At 43.2% G+C, this 15,827-nt stretch overlaps 1 protein-coding gene across 2 annotated transcripts in view; it reads left to right on the top strand.

Moving 5' to 3' along the window:
- The window catches only part of FBXL5 (F-box and leucine rich repeat protein 5), a 64,739-nt gene extending 49,035 nt beyond the window's left edge, over positions 1 to 15,704 (top strand). The window contains exons 10-11 of one of the 2 annotated variants that reach the window (XM_090035622.1): positions 4,107 to 4,255; positions 14,787 to 15,704. In XM_090035622.1, the coding sequence (XP_089891748.1) occupies positions 4,107 to 4,255; positions 14,787 to 14,863 (226 nt within the window). In that variant the 3' untranslated portion in view covers positions 14,864 to 15,704. The other variant, XM_090035623.1, reaches the window with a different exon arrangement.
- Positions 15,705 to 15,827: the final 123 nt, after the last annotated feature.

Below are 15,827 nucleotides of genomic sequence, written 5' to 3'. Positions count from 1 at the left end.
GGGAAGTGATTCTTCCCCTGTATTCTGCACTGGTGTGTCTATATCTGGAGTAGTGTGTCCCCCACTGTAGAAGGGATGTGGACAAGTTGGGGAGAGTCCACTGGAGGGCAGTGAAAATGATTCAGGGGCTGGAGCACATGACTTGAGAAGCTGGATACCTTCAAGTCAGCCGGCCCTGACAATCTGCACCCCAGGGTACTCAAGGAGCTGGCGAGCGTCATAGCCCAGCCCCTGGCACGGATCTTTGAAAACTCCTGGTGCTCTGGTGCAGTGCCCGAAGACTGGAAGAAGGCCAATGTGGTGCCGATCTTCAAGAAAGGGAGGAGAGTGGATCCGGCTAACTACAGGCCCATTAGCCTGATTTCTATCCTGGGGAAGATCTTAGACAAGTTTATTAAGGAGGCCATCCTTGATGGACTGGCCCAGGCTAACATCCTAAGGGATAGCCAGCAGGGGTTTGTTGCGGGTAGGTCTTGTTTGACCAATCTCATTTCCTTCTATGACCAGGTGACCTATCACCTGGACAAGGGAGAAGAGATTGATGTCATATATCTTGACTTCAAAAAAGCTTTTGATCTGGTATCCCATGATCACCTCTTGGCCAAACTGCCCAGTTGCGGCCTTGGCTCCACCACGATCCGCTGGCTGGGAAATTTGGCTCCGTGTTTGGACCCAGAGGGTTGTAATTGATGGCAGTCACTCATCATGTGCCCTGTGACCAGTGGGGTCCCTCAAGGCTCTGTCCTTGGACCCATACTGTTCAACATCTTCATTAATGATGTGGACATTGGAGTCAGGAGTGAACTGGCCAAGTTCGCCAATGACACCAAACTTTGGGGCAAAGCATCCACGCCAGAAGATAGGCGGGTGATCCAGACTGACCTGGACAAGCTCAGCAAATGGGCAGACGAGAACCTGATGGTGTTTAACACCGAAAAATGCAAGGCTTTCCACCTTGAGAGGAAAAACCTGCAGTGTCCTTATAGGCTCGGCAGTGCTACGTTGGATAGCACTACAGAAGAAAGAGACTTGGGGGTCATCATTGACCACAAGATGAACATGAGCCTGCAATGCGATGCTGCGGCTAGTAAAGCGACTAAAATGCTGGCGTGCATCCATAGATGCTTCTCGAACAAATCCCGGGACGTCATTCTCCCCTTGTACTCGGCCTTGGTGAGGCCGCAGCTGGAGTACTGCGTCCAGTTTTGGGCTCCACAATTCAAAAAGGATGTGGAGAAGCTTGAGAGTCCAGAGGAGAGCCACGCGCATCATCAGAGGTCAGGAAAACAGATCTTACGATGATAGGCTGAGAGACATGGGACTCTTTAGCCTGGAAAAGCGTAGGCTCAGGGGTGATCTGATGGCCACCTATAAGTTTATTAGGGGTGACCATCAGGATCTGGGGGAACGTTTGTTCACCAGAGCGCCCCAAGGGATGACGAGGTCGAACGGTCATAAACTCCTGCAAGACCATTTCAGGCTGGACATAAGGAAGAATTTCTTTACTGTCTGAGCCCCCAAGGTCTGGAATAGTCTGCCAGCGGAGGTGGTTCAAGCACCTACATTGAACACCTTCAAGAGTAAATTGGATGCTTATCTTGCTGGGATCCTATGACCCTTTGGGCAGGGGGCTGGACTCGATGATCTCCCGAGGTCCCTTCCAGCCCTGATGTCTGAAATAAGGAGCAATGGTTTCAAGTTGCAGCAAGGGAAGTTTAGGTGGAACATTAGGAAAAATTTTCTCACTAGGAGGATGGTGAAGCACTGGAACAGATTACCTAGAGAGGTGGTGCAATTTCCATCCTTGAAGGTTTTTAAGGCCCAGCTCCAGAAAGCCCTGGCTGGGATGATCTAGTTGGGAATGCTCCTGCTTTGAGCAGAGGTTTAGATGACCCTTCCAACCCTAATTTTCTGTGATTCTGTGTGATATCTTCCCAGTTAGTAGGATGCTAGTTTTTCTGAGCTTAGTACCTGATTCTGTTGCAGGTCACAGCATTCAGAGTGGCTTACCACTCTGGAAAACTCCTTGTAGCAGGGTTTGGCAGCTTCAGTGAAGACTTCTAGAAGGCTATCTTGGCCTCAGGATAGATTTGGATGGATTAATTAGGTTTCTTTCTGCATGTCTGAGTCTTTTTTTTTTTTTAATCTCATATTATTTGGAGTTTCTGCTTTCTTTGAGACCAGCACATCGTGTCAGGAAATGAAGGAGATTTGTGTGGGGAATGAATTGCATGTTGCATGTGCTGAGTTGAACCAGCATGTTGATTAAAAACTTTTAATCCTGGGAGTATTGTCCTGTAGCAGGCTTTGGAATTTATTGGAGTCCACAGATCTTTGAGGTTGCACCTGATGTGTGTTTATACCCATCTTTTACTTTCTCTCTCCACTGTGGGTATATTGAACTAAACATTATTTGCATGACATCTATAGGTAGAATTAGATCTAAATTATAGCTGTTATTTGTTTTTGTAGTTTCTGCAACAAACAAATGGTAAGATCTCTAAAACATGAATGTTGGTCTTGCAGTCCTTATTGTGGCAAACCCCCTGTTGCATCACTTGTATGTTTAATATCCTTACCATGAATGCTTCCTAGTAAGAGTAGAGAGCGGCATAAAAATCTGCTTTTTGATTATTCATACCCTGTGTTCTTAAAACCAAAGTGCACAGTGTTAGCTTCTTAGGGAGTAATGTTGTAATGTTTTACCAGGCACTTTCTTTTGGTTACAATTGGCTACAAGTCCCGTTACCTGCAAGAGTTAAAAGTTGTGCTTGTTGATCCACAAAAGTTTACATAAATCTTCAAAGTCCACTGTGTTCCTGCATTGCTGGGCTCTGCAGATGAACTGTACCTTTCTCCTGTGTAGTCAGAGGACCTAGTCACCATCCAGGTTAAACTTTTGTAAGAAACTATCTGGAGATAAGGAATTGGAGCAATTGCAATAGCTACGGTAGGGGGTGTCAAACTTATGGGCCTCCAGATCAGATCAAGCACATGGAGTCATGTGATCCAACCCATACAGGGCATGTGCTGGCTCTGGCACTCCCCATACTGCGTGCTGGTCTGGGGCATGTGCTGCATGCATTACTTACGTCAGACCAGCTTTGGACTCTGGCTCTGGGGCTGGTGTGGGTTGAGCCACGTTGGAGCCAGTGCACAGGGCTGGGATGGCAGGGCAGCACATGTAGCACCACCCCATGCCATCTCCTTGTGCTGCGTGCACTGTGCATGGCAGATCCAGTTTGTGCACCCTGCACAGCCCAAGTTGATGCTGGGAGCATTCTCCATATGGCATGTGACCTGAGTTGGTTCAGGTGGGATGCTACATGCAGCCTGTGATCCAGATTCCCTGTGCTCTGTGCAGCTCTGGGTTCAGTGGCATGCCTCATGAGCCGGCATGTCGCCTGCAGCATGTGGGCTTTATGTGGCACAGGATTGGTCCCAGATCCATAGACCAGCCCAGTGAACCCTACCTGGCCCCAGGGCTCAATGAGTTTGACACCGTGGAGCTATGGCAATTGAATGACCCTTGAAGCAGAGTGTAGTGTTTTGAGCTTTGCTCCTAGATGCTCTGCAAAAGGGAAGCTGACCTCTGGTCCCCAATGGGCAGCCATGCAGCTTACTTTTGGGGTTGAATCCTGGCAGAAGCTGAGGCACTGATACTGGGCCGAGGGAGAGGCATTGTCTGATGCCCACTCACTTTGCTTGCTGTAGCATTGCAACAGCTCCCACTTACTTTGTTCAGTTGCTGGACTTGGTCCCAGGAGAGTGCAGAACTAGCAAAGGAAGGAGAATGACAGATTTACTTATTTCTCCAGTTGTCGTCAATAACTTTGCTTTGGTATCTGCAGGGCGCACACCTGGTAATAAGCAGAGGGAAAACTTTGGTAATATTTCATTAGAGGGGGTTACTTCCATGTTCATTTGACAGACCAGTAGTTAGTTCAGTGCTCGCTGCTGCCATGGCAGCTCCTTGTCTTTGTTTTCTTCAGATCAGAACTTGCTTGTAGGACATTCCTGAACAAGGCACCGTAACTGAATCATGCATAGACTGCAGTCTGGTTTCTTGTGATGTCTTAACACGTCCTAATTGTCTCTCCCTGCAGGGTGCTGACTCTGGGAGGAGGACTGCCGCATTTGGAACACCTTAATCTTTCGGGTTGTCTTACTGTAACTGGTGCAGGCCTGCAGGATTTAGTCTCTGCTTGCCCTTCTCTGAATGACGAACACTTTTACTACTGTGACAACATTAACGGTAATGTCTCTTTCTATAAAGACGCATGATGATTTTCTGGGGCTTCATGTTTTGGGGATTTTTTTAAAGTTTAGTCTGATGTAGTACCAGACACCAGATTCATATGGTCTTAGTAGACCCTTACGTGGGATTTAGGTGGGTGGGTGTTAGATACCCAAGTCCAAAGAAGCAGTTCAAATTAGCTTGGTGCCAGCTTCCTAAGACTGTATTACCTGCCTCAGTTCACTGTTTGCCTTCATTTGGGACTGCAAGAGTCATGGGGGCTAGGAATAGTGTTTTTAGCAGAAGGAGCCAGCCTTGGTAGCTTGTTGTTAGGATATTCCCCTGGGATTGGGAAATGTTTGGCAATGGCCCCTACTGCAAAGTTTATTTCTGGTTTTTTCAGCCTAGCACCCCATTGGGTATCTCTAAGTGCCTCTGGTCTTTCTGAATCCCTGTGGAGATGCCTAGCACCCCCTGAATGCTCTGCTCTGTTTAAATGCTCAGATGCATAAACCCAAATTGTTTCTAGATCATATCTGTGAAGTTTCCCCAGTGACTGTATGGGATTTCTAGACTTCTGGCTAGATCATTTTGAATCCTCTGCCTGGGATGGTTGTATGCAATTGTGAGTCATTGCTCTGCCCAAATTTAAGTGCTGACTGAGGCAATTTGCATCCTGCCCTGAGTTTCTTGATTTATCCACAGAACCTTAACTTTAACTAATGTCTTCATTTGCTCTGAACAAAGTAAGTTGGACCTTTCAAATTTTAAGTAGCTCATGAACATATCTGTTTTCTTGTACTGGTGAGCAGTGCCTAAGAAAACATGTTTGTGATTTCACATGAGGGAATTGGTATTATTTAGTCTAGAGAAGAGAGGACTGAGAGGGAGATTTAATAACAACTAGGACTACTACCTGAAGGGTGGTTACGAAGAAGATGGAGCTGGACTGTTCTCAGTAGTGACAGATAACAGAACAGGGGGCAATGGTCTCGAGTTGCAACAATGGCAATTTAGATATTAGTAAAAACTTTTTTCTAGGAGGGTAATGAAGCACTGGAACAGGCTGTCCATAGATATGGTGGAATCTCAATCCTTGGAGGTTTTTAAGACTTGGCTAGACAAAGCCTTGGCTGGGATGAGATAGTTGGGGATAGCCCTTTTTTGAGGCGGGGTTTGAACCAGATGACCTCCTGAGGTCCCTACCAACCCTAATTTTCTATGATTCTTGAAGACAAGGGATGAGAGTTTTGAATTTCCCATAATTCTTTTGTCGTTGTTCTCAGTGTCCATTCCCTGCACCACTTTTTCAGTATCCATCTCTTCCTTCCTTTTATAATGAGAAGGCAGAGGGAGCTCACTGGAAGGACATTGGCTCTTTTCCCTGAGATTTTGTTCCTTAAATATACCACTTTGTTACCATTGGCAGATACAGGTCCTAGAAGAACAGAGTAGCTGTTTTTGCACACTTAGAGTAGTGAGTATTTGACTATCATTTTTAAGAGTTTTCATTTTATTCCTTGACCTTTTGCAAATTATAAGAGTTTTGAACTGAAAAGAGCTCTTCTCTGTGAACTGGCTTTTGTTAAACATGGATTTTGAAGACCCTCCATAAAGGGCAGTCACTTAAACAATATTTAGAATATGAGTATTATGCTTTAAAGATGATGGGTGTATGTTCATTTATCCTCCCATTCTCATGCTATAACATTGGCCAAGGATGAATCTAGGTTGAGGAAAAATGTTGATGGTAATGGGTTCTGGTCAATGTATACAATACAATTATAATGAGACCTTTGGCTGCTGCCACAGTTGGAGTTGGGTTCCGTTATGCCAGGTACGAGACAGACTTATGGGAAATAATGTCTCCTCTCCCGTGTAATTAAATTATACAAGGTAAGTGTAATACAAGAGAGAAGGGCAGGAGTGGAGGGGAAAGCTAACAGAATGAGATCATGTTCTAATGGTTGACTGTGCATCTGATGGTTCTGAATTACTGGAATCTATTATAAAAATATCCACAATCCCTGTGGATATTGACCTGACGTTTGTATGATGTGTTGGAACCTGAAGGCATGTTACAGTTTAGACACTGAAATCCCTTCTTGCATCCTTGGGATATAGCCAACTCAAGTGCAGAATGGTGCAGTTTTAACAATACAAGGGATATTTCACAAGCAAGGAATCCAAACCAGTTGGATGGAAAGGCTCACATGGAGCTTGACTGGGTGCTGGATTATTAGGCCCTAGCAGTGAAGCTGAAAGTGACTATTATACCCAAAGAGCCTGTGCTCATGACTCCCACAGCTCTTTTCTTTTCCTGTGCCATGGATTTTGACTAGTGCACCCACCCATGTTTTCTTGGTGATTTCATTCCTTCCTTCCTACTAAAACAGTCGCCTTGCCTGACTGTTTCCACATCTCCCTCTAAATCAGGGGTGGGCAGAGTGTGGCCTGTGGGCCACATGTGGCCCACCAGGCCATTCTGTCTGGCCCGCGGGGCCTCTAAAAAAAAATTTAGAAAATTAATATTAATCTGCCCCTGGCTCCTTGGCTGCCTGTTATGCGGGCCTCAATGGCTTGCCAAAACTCAGTAAATGGCCCTCTGCCCGAAATAATTGTCCACCCCTGCTCTAAATCCTCCTTCACTGATGCCCTGTTTGCAATGTATTAGATTTAAACCTACTTTTAAGGCTCTTTCCAAACCCAGCCCACACTCTCAGTTGTCACTCCCCCTCCCACCTTCCATTCTCTTAACAATACCAGCCTTGATCACACTGTCTACATTTATCTCTACATTTTTTTTCAGTCCCCCAACCAATAACATGTGAAACACCCTCCTCTTAGTTTGTGAAGTCATAAAGGTTTTTAAATATTACTATTTAAACGAGTGAGACATAAGCATCTCCAAGCTGAGTACATTTGGAATATTACTGCTGTAATGGTGGCTGTGCCCTCTGGTTTCTGGTACCTGCATATACTGTCATGTCTGAAATCAGATTGTGAGGTCTTAGCTCAGAGACTGTCTCGCTTTGTTCTGTAAACTGTTCACCATGGTTGTGGATGCTGTGTAACCTGTATAAAAAAGTGTGGCAGAGGGCTGATTATGGGAGACAGAGTATAATGACCTCATTTACCCCTACTGTTGAGAGAAGAGTTGTATGATATTTAATGTTCTCTTAAATGATATTTAATGTTCTCTCAAATTAAGCAGTACTCAGAACTATGAAGCTTGGATAACTAACCATGGTGGGTAATAATATCCTTCATTAAACCTCTCTACAGTTTATTTTGGATGGTGTATTCCTAACTTCTCATTCAGACTGGCATGTGGTACTGCTTCTCAGAATATTAAACAGACATCACATTCTACCCCAGATGTAGCTGCAGTTCTGTGATTGTTGAAGTTATTCCTGTATCACTGCAGTACTTCATAAATAAGAGCAGGAGGATTAATAATCAATTAAAGTGTTTTGTTTCATCTCCAGCAGCTTAAGTTTCTGTGGCTTTCATTTATCACACTTTGTACATCAGAAGCATTATATACGAAAGCACTGTAAAATAATTACAGAATTCTCTGCATGTTTGTGTCTTTTTTTTTTTTTTTGTTCGCCACCTCTCAGGTTGTTTTGGGAAGAGGGAATGCGTAGTACGGTGTTGGAAAATTCCTCGTTCTTGCATTACAAAAAGTGGAACATGAAGCATGAGGTTATGAATGATTCAGGTTTTGCTTTGACACCTGCAAGGTCTTCATTCCCAACTGCAAACTTTTCTTCATACTTTTCCTGTAAATAGTGGGTGTGATGCCGTCAGCCCAAAGCATGCATTCTCATGACCTAGATGGAGCAGGTCTCACTGGAGCTATGCTGTAGAGAAGTTTTCAGTTTCATGAATGTGATGAGAACTGCTTGATTTGCATGCAGTTTTTATACCGGTCTAGCTGCTGTTTCACTAGGAAGAGTCATATCATTTTATCCCAGCAGAGTTACAGTGGTACAACTTTTGTGTGTAGATGAGTCCAATATCTTGGTTTGAAAAAGCTCTTTCTACAAAGAAGTTTCTTGCTCTGAGATGTTCTTGGTTTACTGGGGCTGTATAATGATATGGTTCAACTCTATACATGGAAAGACTCAACAAGAGATTACATGACCCATTGTAGAACTGACCTTGAGTTCCAGATAAGGCTGAGAAGTTTGTCTGAATGCACACCTTTACTGCTCAGCTTATTTCTAGAAGAAATATGATGACAAAGCATTTTAACCAAGTTAGATGAAGCCAATGCAGTCTCTTTGAATGAACTATGGTAACTAAAGTTTGGTTATGTTCTTCAGTTGTTCTGGTGCTAGTTCAGCTACAAGTTCCCTCATTATTGCACTCCTGAGTCCAAAAGACTGGGTTGCAAGAGAGCTCAAAGGCCTAGGCTAAGGAATTGAGATGCTGGGGAAATAGGAGTTTGATTTTGATGATGATTAGTTCTGTTATGAAACTTTAAAAATCCACAGGAACAGAGCTTGACTCCAGGTCCATCAGTGTATTTTGAAACCTTTGTTCAGGGTACGGGATCCTGTATACTGACATTACTGCTGATTTGACATGGTACAAATGTTTTGAGTATTGCTTGCATCTTCTGGATAACTGGAATTCTGCTGAAAAGTTCAGTGCTTTACTTTACTGAGTTTTAGATTGCCTAGCATGAGTTCCAAATAATATTGGCCTTATTCACTATTGTAGTTAATGCTCAATTTCATCACTTTTATTTTTCATCACTTTTCAGTGTGTTGCTCTTGTCATCTTCCCTCAAATGCTCCATGCATTTAAACAATCTAGAAGAAGAGTCTGTGCACTGGACTGAAACACTAAGATTCTTCTGACTTGCTGCGGATCTGAGGAGGAAAATACCTAGCCTCTCTTTCTGTAATATTAAGCTACTTCCTGCCTCTCTGGGCTGTGGAGAAGAAAAGTTATTTCTTGCAAAACCCAATTGTGAAACAGAGTTATGCATCCTTTGCTTAAACCACTAGGTATGTTTACAGCAGGGGTGGGCAAAATGGCAGATCCGGCCAGCATCTGGACTTCATTTCCCAGCAGCCCCTGCCCGCGTTGCTGTGGCCAGTTTCCATGGAGACCCCAGCAGCAGTCGGGCAAGGAAGGTGTGCTCTGTTTCTGCAGAGACCAGTCCCAGCAGTGCTGGCATGGGGCATGGCTGGGCAGGGCTGGGAACTTGCAATGGTGACGGCATGGTCTGGAGGTGGAGCGCAGTCGTGATCCACTGCCTACACGCTCCAGTGCAGGCAGCAGATTGCGGTTCTGCTGCGGGCTCCAGACCACACTTTCACCACTACCAGATCCCAGCCCTGAAGCAGCTCCATACCAAACCATGTGCCCTGCCAGAGCTTTTGGTGCCAGTCTCCATTGAAACCCTGGCTCCACCGTGTCATGTCCTTGCTGCTCCTGCGGTCTCCATGGGAATTGACTGCAGCGATTACTGGGAAATGGAGTCTGCTGTGGGCCCAGTCTGGCTCACAGGCTGGAATTGGCCCACCCATGCTTTACGGTGATCAGAAACTATAGCTTTAATATACTGCCATTAGAGCTTACATTGACTTTGTAGCTTCTTGCTCTGGTGGTAAAAAACATAGATGAAAGGGACATAGCCCTAAGCTGTTACTTGAACAATTAGTTCATTGCAGCCAATGCTACTGTCCAGATTGGGTAAACTGGTAACCTTTGCATGGTGCCTTGAAATGAACAAATTCTGACTGGATCAGTTTGGAAAAGTGGCTGTCCAGTCAAGACCTTCCGATCAGGATGCCCTATCCCAACATATATGAGTTCAAAGCAAGGGCTGTTTATATCAGCATCAGAAATGACCTGAGCTGGGATGGAGGGACATGGGGAGGGAGACACAGTAAAAAATGACGGTGTTGTTGTCTTTGAAGCTGTGTTGCAATGTATATCCTGTGGCAAGCTGAATAAGTAAGTGATCCTCTGTACTGTGTCAGCTGAAGTACTTACCTGTTCTTCAAGTGCATTACAGCAATCCAAGTTAAAGGTGATGCCATATTCCATATACCATGCCACATCAGGTAATACCATATCCTGTGCCATATGCCCCTGCATATGACACTTACCTTCTGTTGGAAAGGCAGAATGAAGGAAAAGGAAAGAGGTTTTCTTTTCCAGTCTTTGCTGCTATGGCCTTGACTGAGCCAGGCAGCGAAGCCCAAGGGAGGGGAGTACTGTCATGAGAATCATTTCCCCTTCCACTACTCTGCCAACACAGCTATTGGCAATGGCTATGAGAGAGTTAAACCTGTAGCTGCATTGGCCCTGCAGCAGGGTCTGGGGAAGTGACACAGATGAGTAGACTCTACCCTTATCTCAAGCAGGCCTGGTGGAGATGGTGCTGAACACAACCCCCTGCCTTCATTTTGGATGGCTAATTTTCAGGAAAAAATGTGAATGTGATATACAGTTAAATATGGTATGATATTATTGCCTTAGAATGTGGCACAACTAATTGTGAATATGAGAGAAGAGGTTGATACAGGTGCACCAGCCACAGACTTTTTAAAGTGTAATTTGCGGCCTTCCCTGTGAGGAGCTGAAATGCCATAACCTGCAAACCTCAAAACTGAGAGCAGGTACTATACAGTCTCTCCCTTGAAGAAGTCAAGTACCAGAGGTGTAACAACCAGGTACTGCATCCTGGGTGGAAGCTGGAGTAGGGCTGGTGGCAGCCTCTGTTGTTCTTGTGCCCCCTCTAAGTAGGTGTACCAAGTTTTATGCTACTGGCTAAATTGTCTCCATGTTGTCTGGATTAAGATTTATCCAGTTCATATTTAGGTAAGAGAAATATGTACCCTTCTTCTGCCATCCCCCTATATTCACACAGTGGGGGAAGTGGGAAGAAGAACAATATGGTTTTATTGCAAGATTCAACAGCATATTTGAGCTAAACAGATTCTTTTGGTGGTGGAAATCCAGTCCAACAGAGGGAAGCATAAATTAAAATGTAAAGGTTGGATGCAAAATGCAAAAATAAACTTTCAGGAAGCAAAAAAGGAAACTTAAAGAGCAAATAGCCAAAGATAAAAAATGCTCACCTATAGTGAAATGAGATAAAGAAACAAACAAGAAATTCACAAAGTGTAGCAGAAAGGGGGACTGGGAGAGAGTAGCTAGGCTTGCAGAACTGTTGGCAAAATGTGAAGTTAGTGAGGGCAAGGATACCCTAGAGAAACTAAAAGGGTTACTTGGTACATACTGTAGGACAAGGGTAGGCATCCTCCAGCACGTGCCAGTGTGTGGCACATGACGACGCTTTGTTTGGCATGTGTGCCTCAGGATGGACAGTGCAGAAGGGGCCAGGCCTGTGTTGCCACAACAAGGATTGGGCCCTTCTTGGCTCCCCCGTTATCTGAACGCTGGCACACATGCCAACACCTTACAAGTCCAGGTTGCAGGTGTTTTTGGCACTCTGCCCAAAAATGTTGCCAAAACCCTGCTGTAGGATGTTGGAGAGAGAAGTTCTTTTGGCTGAATAAAGGGGGAAATGCTGAAATTTAAGAAATGCCTGAGTTACTAACAAGAAGTCTTTGTTTAGCATTATTTAAAAAGAAAATGAGTAACAACGCTATTTGGGGTCAAGCTGGGAATGGCCAGCCATTAATGAATGGGGGTGCTTTATTTCAATATTGAGTCATAAAACACCTGAAATTATTTTAGCAAATCACAAAAAAATTGAAGACAAGAGGGCCGGAGAGATGTAGTTTAACTGAACTTTCAGGTTCTCGTGGAAGCTAAGTAGCTAGGGCCTAAGAAGCAAAGAACTATGTCATACATCGGGAATTGGCCAGAAAAAGAGTAGAAAATACGTATTTCATTTTCAGCATGAGTTTAGATTCGTAGGGTCCATTTCCAGGACTAGTGTTGCTTTTAAGATGGTTATTCATGATTTCGAAAATGAGGTGGCAGCACTTCCAAACAAGTTAAGAGAAGACTGTGAGGAGCTGCACCAAAACCTACAGATTATATTACCTTTCACTTGTGAATAAATGTTACTTTGGAAGGAAAAATTTGAGCTACTTGTATGTATTTTCTGGGCTTTAAATTAACTGTAGCCACTCAGGGAGCAAATGGCAGGTAGTGTTAAAGCATAAGAATGAGGTGAAAAACAGCATAACAGTAGCCTAATACCGTTTTATAATCTAATGGGGCATGCATGATTTTTGGATGTATTATTTTGAACAAGCTCTAGCAGCAATGGAAAGGGGCCAGAGATCCTCTCAAAATGATTTGACTGGCCTAACCCCAGTGGGCTGTGATAGGAAAGCCAGGAGAGTGCTACACCTTTAGGCTACTTACAGACATAGAAAGAAAAAAAATACCAGTGCTTTACTTTAAAATCAGTGTGCCTCTGCACCAAGTGTAGCGCCTGCCCAGAAGAGGCATTGTGTTAGTTTGGCTTGGCTTACCCAATGTCTATATAGGTTGGGTACTTCAGCAGGGCTGTTTGGCACTTTTATGTAATTGCTGATTGAATGAGCTATTAGATAAAAGTGCCAAAAAGCCTTGCTGAAGCTCCTGATCTATGCGACCCAGGGGAACTGGGTCGAACTAACATGCTTCCTCTTCTGGTAAAGTGGTGTTTTTTTTCATGTCTGTCAGCAGCCTTAAAGCATTCCTTCCAAGAGCATGCAGTCCCTTTTCCCTGTCCAGTGCTCCAGGAAGTGCCATGTCTTGCTAGCATTGCTGGAAGTTCAAGGAGTGCACTCACCCTCCTACGCATGCAGTCCCGAGGGTCAGAATCTGTTGCAGTGATTAGAAAGATTTGATCAGAAAATATTCCTCTAAATGGGGGTCCTTGTTGTTGCATTGTTTCTGGTTGTCTTCCTACAGCATAAATTGAACATACTGACAAACTGTTTTTTTACTGCTCTGCAGACAAGTCCAGGTGCCTTTTATTGTCTTCATGCTTGAATAAAATTGCTATTTAAATTGCTGTTCAGAATTTGGCTTCTGAAGCAGGAAACGGTTATTCCCAGGCACCAGGTGGTGTTTTCAGTGCTGGCACATAAAAAAAATCGTTTCACTTGAGAGCTAATCACATCTGACTAGTTCTCTAGTTATAGCTGGAGAACAAATGGGGACAGAAAGCATCCAAATGCCCTTGTCAGCAGTGTTGTTTCTCTGTCCATAACCACATTGCAAATGCATTAAAATAATGCCTTAACACTGGATTCAGGGTTGTCTGGTTTCATTTGTATTTTCAGTGCAGTAAGGGGAGGAGGTGGGTAGTGTTAAATGATTTTCCACGCAGTTTAAATTAAATGTGAATGACTTAATTTGGTGGGAAACCAGAGTTCAGCAAGTTGAATGGCAGTAAATGTTGTGTCTTCAAAAGGGTAAAATCATACATATGGCCAAAATTGAGGAAATCCTGTAGTGCTAATGATAATAGTTTGCTCTCTGTATATGCTCTTTTAAGTATTTTAAATCAAAGAAGAAACGGTAAGTGACGGTAAGTGGAGTCAGGTAGAATTACAATAGCAATGTTTCTGAATTCATGTAAGTTTTTATTCCTGGCTGACAGATTCTTTGGTGGGGGGTCAGATAGTCCACTAGGAAGTATAGTTCTGCTCATTCTTTATTCTGACTCAGTACATGCATGTTAGCTGGCAGGCTTTTATCTGCATCGGTTAAAATCCCGTTTCCGTTTTTGAGGGGATTTAGATTGATCGGGGGACGTTCTTACTTTTAAAAAATTCTCTAGCTTGTAAAAATGTTCAAGTGTTCTCTGCAAATTAAGCTTTTATGTTTGTAATAGTGTTTTGGAAAGAAATTATGAACTACAGTAATAAAAAGGTGAAGCTGACGTTACAAATGTGATGCATCATTTTTCTTTTTAGACTTGGGGCAGACTCAGGGTGGTTATTCAGACATGCAGATGTCTAGCTGAATATTAGTTTGTGGAGATAAATGTGCTGAAAATGTTCAAGTGTGTGATCTCATATTCTGTACACGTAATCACTACAGCATTCATGGATTTCAGTTGCAGAGTTTTGGTGACTGAAAAAAACTCATGGTTAAGATTATCTATGTACAAAAAGCCTGATTTCAAAATCCTCACAACTCCCACAGCTTAGCCCCATTGAACCTTCATTATATAAAAGGGTGGAGTAACCTAAAATGTATCATAAAAAATTCTGTTTCCATTATAGAGGAAATATAAATTTGTCTGGTTTTAAAAGCATGGTTATAGAAATCAGGTTATGATTTTGAATAATCACAGTGGTCATAATGAAGATGCTTTCTGTACATTCTTGAATTTCTAGTGAGAATGCAAGAGAGCTAACTAGTGAGGGTTTTTTCAGGAAAACAAATTCCAGGCTAAAAGCTACCTCCATAAAAGCACACTTCCTCGCTTCTAAACTCGTATTTCTTTGTTGAAATTATCTAGTGCATAAATCACCTGGTTGCCATGGTAGTCCTGAAAATGAGCAGAACTTGTTTTTCCTCTTTTAACATTTGTTCTGTTTTCATGCAGGTCCTCATGCCGAAACCGCCAGTGGATGCCAGAATTTGCAGTGTGGTTTTCGGGCCTGCTGCCGCTCTGGCGAATGACCCCTGACTTCTGATCTTTCAGTCTACTTCATTTAGCTGAGCAGGCTTCCTCTCATGCACTTTACTTCCAGTCCGCATCTTGTGTTAACAATTCTTTCTGGAGTGCGATTTGTTATACTGGTCCCTCCTTCCCCACAGCTTTACAATCTTGATCCTGAGTGTCCTGTACAGTGTTGTACCGATCTCACAGAATCTCATTTGGTTTGAAAGGTGGTGGGTTTTATTTTACTTAATTTGAGGGAGATGGGAAAAGCATCAGATTTTTTTTTAATGCCACTTTTTCCAGGTTTGGCACTTAAATATACTTTTATTGGATTTTTTTATGTTGAGTGGAACTTAATCTCTCTTTCTCTCTGTCTCTCTCTCTAACCCACAATTAGAACATAAAGCTTTGCAAATAATTTGAAATATACTTTTTGTTATTTGGGTAACAATACACATCTTTAGAAGTGTTGTTTCTCCCTCTTTCCTCTGACCCCTAAAGTCCTTCCTTATGCTGCAAAATTAGGGAAGGGCCAATCTTTCCTATAGCACTGATTTTTGTATTTGGGCTTGAAAAATTATATTCAAATAAAACATTCCCATCAACACGACAGGTTTACTTAGCACTCAAAATCAGTATAATTCTAAGGTGTAATGACACAATGTACAGTGCTGTATGACTCCACAAGTCATTTGTGTATGTATGGTAACTCCAGAGCAGCCCCAGGGGATCTGCACCGTCTCTTCTTATAAAATCTGTTAAGATGCTAAATTTTGAAAGGGAGTTTCAAAGTGTTACGTTTTCAACCATATGAACAAATGTACCAATCAATAAACATGTCTTTGAGGACTTAACCAATGATGAATAATCCCTTTTGATCTGAACCTGGGAGTACTTGTGGCCGCGTGTAATTTGGAGTGGAGATTGGAAAAAAATCTGCTGTTAGAAACAGCACCCTGCATATTCTTCCTTACCATCCTA

This window comes from Crocodylus siamensis, chromosome 2, assembly GCF_052110815.1.
Source record: "Crocodylus siamensis isolate JL-2025a chromosome 2, ASM5211081v1, whole genome shotgun sequence".
NCBI lineage: Eukaryota > Metazoa > Chordata > Crocodylia > Crocodylidae > Crocodylus > Crocodylus siamensis.
This window is presented reverse-complemented; position numbering and strand designations above follow the sequence as displayed.